We start from the raw sequence: 10,741 nt of genomic DNA, 5'->3' as shown, positions 1-10,741 counted from the left end.
ATTTATTTATTTATTTATTTATTTATTTATTTATTTATTTATTTATTTATTTATTTATTTATTTATTTATTTATTTATTTATTTATTTATTTATTTATTTATTTATTTATTTATTTATTTATTTATTTATTTATTTATTTATTTATTTATTTATTTTATTTTTTTATTTTATTTATTTATTTATTTATTTATTTATTTATTTATTTATATATTTATATATATATGTATTTATTTATCTATTTTTTAAAAACTTGTATGTACATTGACTGTACATTGACCATAGTGTACAAAAAAGTTGACCATGATTGGCATGAACCGCGTGAAGTCAAGTTTTTATTTTAATTAATATTATAAAGAATTGCCTTTTTTTTAATGTTTAATTTTTAGACGGCTATGTTTTTAAAAAAATAGGTACAGATCAGTTGAGTTTTTGAGTTTTCATCGTGGTCTCGGAGATACGACGATTCTGCGCAGCGTGCTTCAAATCCCCCGGATTATGAAACGACAATTTGGACAAAATCGAGATTATAAAAATAAAGTCCACCCCAAAAAGTTGAAATCGGAATATTTGATGCTCTCACGTCTCATGAGAAATAAATTTTGGGTCATTCAAAAAAAGGTTCCCTAATTTAGCACAACTGTCCGTTTGACTTTGTTTGTTTTTTGTTTTTGTTTTCGACTTTTTTTACTAAAAACAACTGAAATATTGGTCAGGACTCTAGTATGTATGTAAATAAATAAATAAATAAATATATATTTCAGAAGACTATGTTTGTTTTATTTTAGGAGCCAATGGCCTTCTGCACTAACCCATTCCGCGGCACTACACGGCGCAGACCTGATCCGTACCACAGAGGTGGGTACTCTACTTAGTAGGTCAGCAAGCGAATATATGGAACATTCGATAGGAACAGTGTTTTGTCAACACCGGCCCGAATTGACTCAGCACATATCTTCCATTGTCGACTCACTTGGCCCAAGCTTCAAACGGGAATTTACTGACCACTTCTTCCCATCAATCTGTCCTGAACCACTACAGCGACTATGAGAGCCATACCATATGTTCATACATTGTATCATACATACTTGCCATTTTTGAAATAAATAATATTATCCCTATGGCCTAAGCTCAATACGTTTTGCCTATATGCGATAAACTAAACGTAAACGCAAAAAAGGTTTGTTTTATAAGCGTTTTAAAGCATATCGGGGGCAAATCGACCATCCTGAGAAATCGACCTTTTTCAATGAAAAGGCGATTTGAAACTATTCTCAACTGACACAAGGTGAAAAATAGGACAATTCGTGACTGTTAGTCGCCTCAAAAAATGTACCTATTTGTAAACCCATAGGACTATATTTAGGATAAACTTTAAACGTAAACGCTTTTTTTGGCCTTTTAACGGGAAACGTAATGAGGTTTGACTATGGCTATTATGATTCACGTAAATATGTAAATACTGTATGATGAAGAAAACGGTTTATTTTATTTGTATTTATTTATATATAGATACTGTATGTAAAACATAGCCTACTAAATTATACAGGAAGGCTATTTAAATGAGATTTGTATCCGACATGAAACGGGTCGCAGGCGAGAGTGTCAAGTTTAGTGGTCGCAGACGAGAGCCTCAGACTTTAAAAGACGAGTCGCAGGCGAGAGCCTCACTTGGTGGTCGCAGGCGAATATCGCAGTCATAATGGTCGCAAGACTCGGTCGCAGTCATAGTGGTCGCAGTCTTAACAAATCTCTAAATAAATAGCCTTCCGAAAATTGAACAGAAAGGTATTAGAAGAAGGCTATGAAATATTGATGTTTTTCTATATATAAAATTAAAAATATATGGCTGACTCATACATATTTATTGACAATTTGACATTTGTCCAAAATTTGACATTCTCCTCCATAAAAAAGCTGCAACTATCGTGCAATATTCCGTAATCCGATTGGACATTATAGCGTATTTAAATTGTCGGCTTTCGCTTCAAACTCTGCTGAGACTGACGGTTTGGCCCCTTCACTCGTTCAGGCAATATTATGTATTAATACATATTTACAAGTCTCTTTCGAGGGCATAGCACAGATCATAATTGAATACATACCCTTTAAAAGGAGCAGCCACACGCAAGTGCTAAGACATACCTGGCAATTAAGTACAGATATTATTAAGAGAAGCCTTTTCACGATGAAGTATTTGGACGTTGAACCGTACCAACGATTTTCGTCGTACCTCTCCTGCAGCCGAGAGGGCCAGAGTTTGCAGTGTCAATTGGAGAGCTATTCGTGTAAAAATGCAGGAAGTGACAGGAAAAAATACTCGGTAGGTGCAGTTTTCTTGCTGTTTGTCAGGCCTCGACAAGAATCGTATTTACATGCTCTCTAGCGTACAACTAGGTTTCAGTATTGCACTTCTGCGTCCACGTACATGAAGGAGATGGTCGATTTCTCTATTCACGGCCGAAACGTACACTTTTGATACTGTCATTGTTTGGGCATTGCTTCTGAATAATGCTGTGAGTGTACGCAGTGTTGCCCACTTTTTCTATTGATCGCGCGATTAGCCACATTGTAGTATATATGCATCTGCACGATCTATGTTGAGTAGATATTTCAAAATGATGCTTGAGATTCCCAGTATTCGGCACGTTTGTAGTTCCTGCGTGCATATATTGGCTGTCATGATATTGTATAGATTCCGATCGTACATAGGTAAATATCCTGTCGAATGGAACATTACTCACAACTAATTTAACGACCTCACTTATTTTCATGTAAGGTGGAAGGTAAGGGTGTATTTAAGGTGGCTAGCAGTATCCAGCATGCGTTTTTTATCTCTCAACAACAGTGTCAATACTCTACTCTTCTTGATCACCCAACTGCAGGCGTTTGCGAAAGAAAATGGACATTCACCGGCGGAATTACAAGCGCTCTCTCCTCCCAACGAGCACGGCGTGAGCATGAGCTTTGCCTCAGGAAGCTATCCGCGGGGAAGTATATGCAGCGAAGATTTGCAAATAACTGACCGCAAGACGATATACTATCTCATGAGCACGTTAAACTCCAGTTTTCCTGACTACGACTTCACGGAAGCGAACTCACAGCAGTTCAGTCGAGTGCAGAATGTGGCGAGTGTGTTGAACGTCGTGAATACACAGCTGCGCGAGAGTATAGGCGAGGAGTATGCTCATCTGCAGACAGCACTATGGGCTGCTATCGACCAGGAAATTAAGTTGGACGACTGCGAGATATACTCATACTCGTACGTGGATGAAAACGATCCTTTTGGAGAAACCGGTGTCATGTAAGTTTCGGACCCTCGCTAATGTGTGTAGACTTAATACTGTATGTGATATTCTGATGTACCAAGTATATCTGCGCTTCAATACGTGATGCTAAATGTAAGTTTGTCGCTGTGTCTAACCTATTATCTCTGTCAATATGTGTCAACCACCCTAGTATTTGGTCGTGCCTGCTTGTGATCTAAAGCCGTAAGATCGCTCTTCTGTATACGCCTGTATCTACATATTATGTGCGCTGTAGTATATTAGAATAATTTCTCAATTAGTGTGGGAGAACTATATAATCAATTGTTCACGCATCAGTATTGCTCACTAAATTATTGTACAATAGAATTGTCGTCTGCTGCATGTTAAATCAAAGCTTTTAGTCTGTCAATAAGTTTAGAATATAGCAGAAACGTTTTTCACTTCTGAACTATAGATAGATGAACCCGTGCGACATGCAATCCTGGTGCATGCTTTCCAATTGCCTAACTGACTGCTACGACTATTCATTTTTCCATGCGTACCCATGTAGGTTGCTGTCACGTGTTGTACATGCAATGTATATTCTGTTTTCCCTATCTGATCTCAATATATTTCTATGAGGCACTGCACAACCTCCTGTTGACGTGTATTTCACGTAGTTATAAATTTATATTTAATTTTCGATTTGAGGACCAAGGACTGTAAGAATCGACAATCGGCGTGTGTATGTAGCTGTACGTATATGAGTATACAATCGTGTTCAATCTTTTCAAATATGGGTCGTTGATCTGTAAAAAATCGGCTGCTCCCGTATTAATTGTACCGCAACGGCTCTTCTATACTCTAGATTGCTAACTAGCTATAAATATATTATACAAGTGGTGTTTTTATGCATTTCCATCCTCTGGCATATCGGCTGCACATCATGTATCTTGTCTGTTTCAAGTTCCGTTCTATTTTTGATCGATGTTGTGTATAGCCACAATCTGCGCTTCAAGTTATATGTAATCTAGAGGACCGAAAACAGTCACCAAGAATTCCCATTGTGCCACCTGGTTTACGTCGCTACTGCTTGACTTGCGCTCATTTCGAGCGTAGATTCGGGCTTAGCTTTTTTATGCCGAGTTGTATTTTGTTATTTGTAATTTTTTGTTCATTCTAATCCTGTGTTGCAATATTGATATTGTTGTAGTGAGTCGTGTGCTCGCTATGGTTGTTTTGGAGTGTTGGCCTCGGCTGTAACACTTTATACTTGACGGCGCTATGTGAAACTAGTGGTCAAACTTGGTTCCTTGTTTCTTCTCCTCCTCTTTACTTCGTGAGTTTGCATCGGTATTTTGAGCTGACCTTTGAACTCAAAATTATGAATACTCAATCATATTCTAGGTGGTCATTCAACTACCTATTCTATAACAAAGGGCTCAAAAGGATAACGATGTTTTACTGCAGGGCTTCCAGGTGTGTCAGTTTTTTAAATATTTGAACTTGAACACGTCAATGTCCATAGTCGATTTCCTTTTCTTTTCGATTTGTGCGAGGAGCGATGTGATTGAAAACAATCGTCGAGTCTATACTTAAAAGGGTATTTCGAAGAGTGTAGCGTGAGTTTTTTTGAAGCCTTAAGCAAACGTATCACGTATCTGTCGTTGTTGGGAACAGTTGTTAGCTATACGCCCACTACTTGTAAATGTCTTTGGTCGCGTTATAATCCTCTCTTTCGTAGTACAATTTTGATGAGGTGAATGGCAAGCAAAATAAAACTAGTGCTGCACATACATCGAAATCGTGATGATGACATATAAGGACTTCTTGTGTGTTTCCTTAGCTTCGAATCATACTTCGAGACTCGCTAAACTTACTTTTCAATTTTTCGACCATTATGAACAATCCCAATCGATGATACTCATTTTCAAATCCTGATAACAATCACTGGAATGTACGTGCAAATAGCATGGTCGCTCTGGAGGATGCGTACATGACTATGGGTTCAGCAGATCAATCGTAAGTATAACCTCGTTCGACATTTGGAAGTGACAACGTTTGTTACTGTGACCACTTATTTTCTGCACGCTGTGTCTCTCTATATATGCTCCTCGTGTGTATCGTATTGCTCGTTAAAGACCTTTATCTAGCTCTCGCTGTCTCTTCACGGACTCAGATGTCATCCCTTCTCATAGGTTTACTTGAGCCCCTTTCTGACATTATAAACTCATCCAATCTTCTCAGGCATTTGACCCCGCAATCATCATTCACCATGCCCATGACCACATCTTCAATACAAAATAACCAAAAGTATGTACACTCGGAGCACTAGCAGAAATGCTTTAGTTGAATAGATTTCTGGCGGGGGGTGTAATTGAAACTTCATATTCACAATTTTGTGGCGCTCGATCTTGGATCATATATTGTATGTGATCGCGCACATTTGAAATCGACGGTAAGTAGACATTGTAGCAGATTATAGTTGAGCGTATTTTCATAGTCTCAAGTTTATTCTGAATCAATTTCGAATGTGCAGCATGGTTTTCGACGACTGGGAGGATTAGTTGCAAGCTGAACACAAGTAATCAGCTGGAAATGAAGTCTTTCGTTATTTTTGGGGACACGACAAGCCAATACCGGCTAATTGTCAGGACCTGTTCACTAGAGGGTGATCTGGGGTGTCGGATTCGGAACCAATTGAATTCTTAGAAATTCTTAGATGCATTACCAGGAACTTGTGTGTGTCATAATTCGTTCTAATGGAAACAGGGAAATATCCATAATGCATTCGCGAAAAGGAGTGTAAAACTGTGTCCTTTTGTTCTACAACCTGTTCATTTTTGAATCTCCAACACGCATTGAAGTGGCAAGCACGCAGAGATTCAGCATAGCAGAACGCTGCCATCACTATTGATGTGCACGCTGCGCCTAAATTATTATGACCGCATCTGGTATAAAATATTATTCAAGTGTCGAAACCTCGCATGCATAGCCCCCTATCTGTCAACTTCAGAATTCAAAAGGCGAAAAAAATATGGGGGGCATTTAAATTGGTATTTAGCTGTGAGCCCCTGCCCACTTACAAACATGCGTTAAGAATGTTACGAATGCTTGTGTGCATTCATGAGCACCATCTTGACTTGATGCCAGATTTGAATAAAGATCATTATTCTACTCTCATGCATTCGCGTTTAATTCGAGTACAATCGTGGTCGTTGCGCCGCCGAATTGAACATCGGATGCCGACTATATGTAAGCCACTGCTGTATGGCAGGAACAAAGGCAATCTTCAAAGATGAACAAGGATAAGCATAAAAAATTACATCAGATGCGAATAACTACGACAGTTAGACTAGCTAGGTCATACATATAATCTCTCACTAAAGAATGGAATGGGGCAAACATTCACAAATTTCACTTAATGCACCAACTTAGTATAAGAGTACTATCGTGGGCCGTTGTACCCCAAATTAAAAATCTGATGACGGATTTAATGTAAGCCACTGCAGTGGCAGGAACAAAGGAAAGCTTCAAAGAAGAACAAGAATAAGCATCAAAGACAAATAACGACAACCGTTTGGCTAGCTGAGTCGTATCGTCTCTCACTAGAATAGAATGTGACAAATATTCTCAAATTTCAAACTTATTGCATCATACTTAATATGTCGTCTTAGTATTACACCAAGTGACAAGTACGATAATTATACTTTGTTAGTTCAGTTGCTTTTTAAGCGAAGAATTCTTTTGTCGGTCCACATTTATCGTTAACGCAGGCTGGACATCGTAAACTGAGTTGCTTTTTCGATTTCTCGCCGCTGTGCAAATGATCTGTAGCGTATAGTAATCATATGTTGAGCACAATTGACGAGCTTATATATATATAGATGAAAACTCAACCCAACAAAATTATATGTATCTCAGATACGAAACACGTGAATTTCAATCAAGACGAAAAGCAAATCGCGTCCATACCAAGTAAGCAAAGAAACAAATAGCGTATTTACCAATCAGAAATAACGAGTAAAGAACGTCCCTCTTATTCAAAATAAGAAGCAGGCTGTATCCAGTACGTGACATACCCTTAACAAGCGTTGCTAGTGCGTTGACAAAATCGGGGCGGTCGTTCATTGAATCGCACCTACTTAATTTTGACACACCAAGCTGAAAATACACGGTATAATTGGTGAAATACCATGTTAGCGCTTTTTAATGGCTTCCGATAAAAATTATCGATTGGGCTTCTACAAGCAAAACATATAGAGAACTCTACATGTAAGCGAGTTGGCGCTGCTGTCATCAGACACGAATGGCTGCAATATGTCTGAAAAGGACTTGAATATGTTGTGAGCTTGCATATCTTCTCACACTCACCTCCTTAGCTTCTTCACCATATTCTATGTCGAGCTCGAAAAGCGTCTCGATGTGGTCAGATGTGAACGCAATTGGAATCATCATCATCTTTGTCTTCCCCTGCTTGGCATACCCCTCTAGAGCTTCGCTCGTTTGTGGTCTGAGCCATGCCTTAGGACCAACTTTTGACTAGAGATAGATCGCGATAATTTAACGTTGCATTTCTGAATTAGATAGTTTCACAAGATCTAACTAGAAACTGAGTTGCCAAAAGTGTTTTGAATTTTCCGTAACTGGCATCCATAGGCCAACTCGTGACTTCAAAAAAACATCAACGAGGCCATCTGACATGAACTTTGGCAATGATTTAACTCGAACCACATCGCCAACATACCTGCCAGACTAGACGATAAGGGTTTCTGTGACCTAACTTTTCCATGACACGATCCACCGAAGCAGCCACTTCCTGAATGAAAAGAAAAATGAATATTTGAGAATTATGAGATGCAAAATAGCATATTCTCCATACGAGACACAGAATTTTGCAACAGTGTTTCAACATTGTCAGAATGTGTCCAACCGTATGCCAGATGAGAAGTGACAGCCGTTGATTCCGATGGCGGAGATAGACAACATGCAGTGAAATTCGTGAGTGAACATACAACATACCGTTGGATAAGGATCGCCACGATTCACAACATCCAAAGGCAAAGAGTGTGCCGTGAAAAGCAAAACAACGTCATCTCTCTCCTCTTTGGTATAGGCAGATTCTAATTTTTCTTGAATAGAAGCTGCGAAAGCCTATAACATTAATGGATGAAGGTGGCGTTTACAACACGAGACAATCGATGGAGTATATGCACAACGTCAACAATTAAACTAAATCGTGTCCTAAGGTCCTTAATGAAACATTATGTCTCGCCGTCGCTGGACATGTTAAGGGCTGAGTAATCAACTTGCCGTTATGCATTCTCCTCGTATATGCGAAACGATATGCAAAGTAGCTTCGCCTAGTATAATTCACAAGCCCTTCAATATTTAGTGCCCCGTCAGAGTAGGATATGAAAATCGCCACGCTAGGTAACTAGATTGATGACTCGGTAATCGAGCACACACAAGGTTGGGTATATATATAATTCAGTACTAATTGCTTACATCGATGAGACCAGGATGAGTTGACCAGCGATCGATGACACTCCAATCGAAGGTATCAGTCATGCCCTTTTTCTCTAAGAGCAGACGGATGTCATTCAGACTTGAACCTACAACAACGTAGATTCATAAAATATCATGAGGTGCTTCCATAGAACGTGTATGTTGAACGTGCATGTTTGCACACGACGAGAATCCTCAATCTGATATTGACTTGCAAATAGATAACAAATACAGGTTAGACGCCAACAGAATGGACGACCGCCATTGAAAGAATTCTAGCAGCTTTCTGGGCCTACATCAAGTACTTTGTGACTGGTTAGCAGTATTTAATCGTTTGGAATTGGCTGGTATTGCCTCTCCATTGCACCAAGATGCATCTTCGCTCTAAATCTGTCACCGACAGCACAATATTTTGATTTGCAGAGGATGTCGCAGATTACACAAAGCGCACATTTGGCACATCCGCGTACTCTAGCAAAGAAGCAGGGCGTTGAAATGAAAAGACAACAAAAGGAATGCGATAGCGAAATAATCCTTTAAAGACTATTCATTTGAGGCGAAAAACGAGAAAATACTTGCCCTAGTATTTTGTTCCTAAACACGACTCCGCAGACTATAACAGGAAGCAATCTACATCATGTCGTAGAGATGACAAGGTAATTCTCGATTACTCACCCACCTGTAGTGGAGCACGAGTACTGAGGATATTGAGAGAAGGCCACTACTCTTTTCACGCCATCCTGAAAAGATGATCAGAATAAAATGAGCTCTCAGGCTGTATGCATTTCTTACTATCTTCTAATCGGATAGTAAATGGGTAACATTTCAGTTTGAAACCGCTATTCCGGTCAGCATATCAATAGTGGCTACTGCCGCTGCCAGTGAAACGGGTGATACAAAGACGGATCTTCCGTTTAAGAAAACATACCTTTGCCATCTGGTCCAGCGTATCTTCTGTCAAAGGATTGGCATACCGAAAGCCTAAATAATGTTTATGTGGAGCTGTGTCCGGAGACGTTTCGTCTAATAATTTGCATAATTGCTCGCCTTGTAGATCAGACCACATTCGAATTGGCGAGCCCCCGCCAATCTGTGCGTACTGTTCCTTGATACTAGGTGTGCGTCTCCTGGCAATGAACTTTGCCAGAGTGCCCTGGAAAGGACCTGTGTATGTAAATTCGACACATAATGTAAATATCCAAAAACAATAGTATTTTACCTAGCCCTAACTATCAAAATATGAAAAAGGTACAAGTACACGTACAAATGACCAATCAAGAATATTGAAATATGGAAGGACGTGCGATAAGTTCTTATCGACCTCGGCAAAAATTCTCTGAAAGTATATGTAGAAACGATAGATGTGCATGTTAGATGAGAAACAAGCGTACCAGTATTAATCGTTCCCCATCCAAGACCATCAAAACAGTATTATATTATATAGCGCAGATAGAGGGCAGAAAAATATCCATGACGAAGCTCATGAATTTTCTTCCGAGCAAACGATTAAATGAAATTCGATATCACCAAATGCAAAAACAGCGTTGAACTGACGACCAAAGCGTACAATCACTGGCATGAAATTACCTTCCAATATTGAACTAACGACATCGTGGTATATTAAACTAACTTCAATCTGTACCCACGCATGTACGAATATAAAGGTCAATACATGAATGACGTACAATACAACCCGTGTGCATATGGTAGCTTATAATAAACTAACCATGGAAACGTATATCAGATGAATACCTTCATCTAAAGCGTACTAATATATATCGATAGATATATTCATATCATGGTGAGCTCGATCACATTTAAATATCATCAGGAAACCAGTAATTGTACATATGTTGAAATTAACACAGAAATATATAATTGAACATATTATAATAAACACATGTATATATATATATATATATATACATATATATATATATATATATATATATATATACTATATATATATGTGTGTGTAGTAGTAATA

The 10,741-nt window shown here is 38.6% G+C and overlaps 2 protein-coding genes across 3 annotated transcripts; one reads left to right on the top strand and one right to left on the bottom strand.

Moving 5' to 3' along the window:
- The first annotated feature begins 2,079 nt into the window (after positions 1-2,079).
- Positions 2,080-6,411, top strand: SARC_07320. 2 transcript variants are annotated; one of them, XM_014298734.1, is made up of 6 exons: positions 2,080-2,321; positions 2,884-3,302; positions 4,654-4,725; positions 5,218-5,268; positions 5,494-5,559; positions 5,786-6,411. In XM_014298734.1, the coding sequence occupies exons 1-6, from the start codon at positions 2,187-2,189 to the stop codon at positions 5,811-5,813; spliced, it is 771 nt and encodes a 256-aa protein (XP_014154209.1). In that variant the 5' UTR covers positions 2,080-2,186; the 3' UTR covers positions 5,814-6,411. The 2 variants fall into 2 exon arrangements, with proteins under 2 accessions (XP_014154209.1, XP_014154208.1); XM_014298733.1 differs by lacking the exon at positions 5,494-5,559.
- Positions 5,736-9,920, bottom strand: SARC_07319 (ferrochelatase, mitochondrial; the record flags this gene model as incomplete). Its single annotated transcript, XM_014298732.1, has 8 exons — positions 5,736-7,077; positions 7,329-7,410; positions 7,621-7,788; positions 7,994-8,065; positions 8,269-8,400; positions 8,755-8,861; positions 9,434-9,494; positions 9,683-9,920. Coding segments are annotated over 8 exons (961 nt in total), but the record flags the coding sequence as incomplete, so codon positions are not given.
- Between the last annotated feature and the right edge of the window lie 821 nt (positions 9,921-10,741).

The sequence above is a fragment of the Sphaeroforma arctica genome (genome assembly GCF_001186125.1).
Source record: "Sphaeroforma arctica JP610 unplaced genomic scaffold supercont1.573, whole genome shotgun sequence".
NCBI lineage: Eukaryota > Ichthyosporea > Ichthyophonida > Sphaeroforma > Sphaeroforma arctica.
The sequence above is the reverse complement of the archived record's forward strand: the minus strand, read 5'-3'. Positions and strand labels throughout refer to the sequence as shown.

Excerpts from the sequence above, each read along its gene's own strand:
- SARC_07320 (XM_014298734.1), top strand. The coding sequence starts at position 2,187 with ATGAAGTATTTGGACGTTGAACCGTACCAACGATTTTCGTCGTACCTC. Across the intron at positions 3,303-4,653 it reads TTTGGAGAAACCGGTGTCAT|GTGGTCATTCAACTACCTAT; the intron begins GTAAGTTTCGGA and ends ATCATATTCTAG. Across the intron at positions 5,269-5,493 it reads ATGGGTTCAGCAGATCAATC|GCATTTGACCCCGCAATCAT; the intron begins GTAAGTATAACC and ends CAATCTTCTCAG.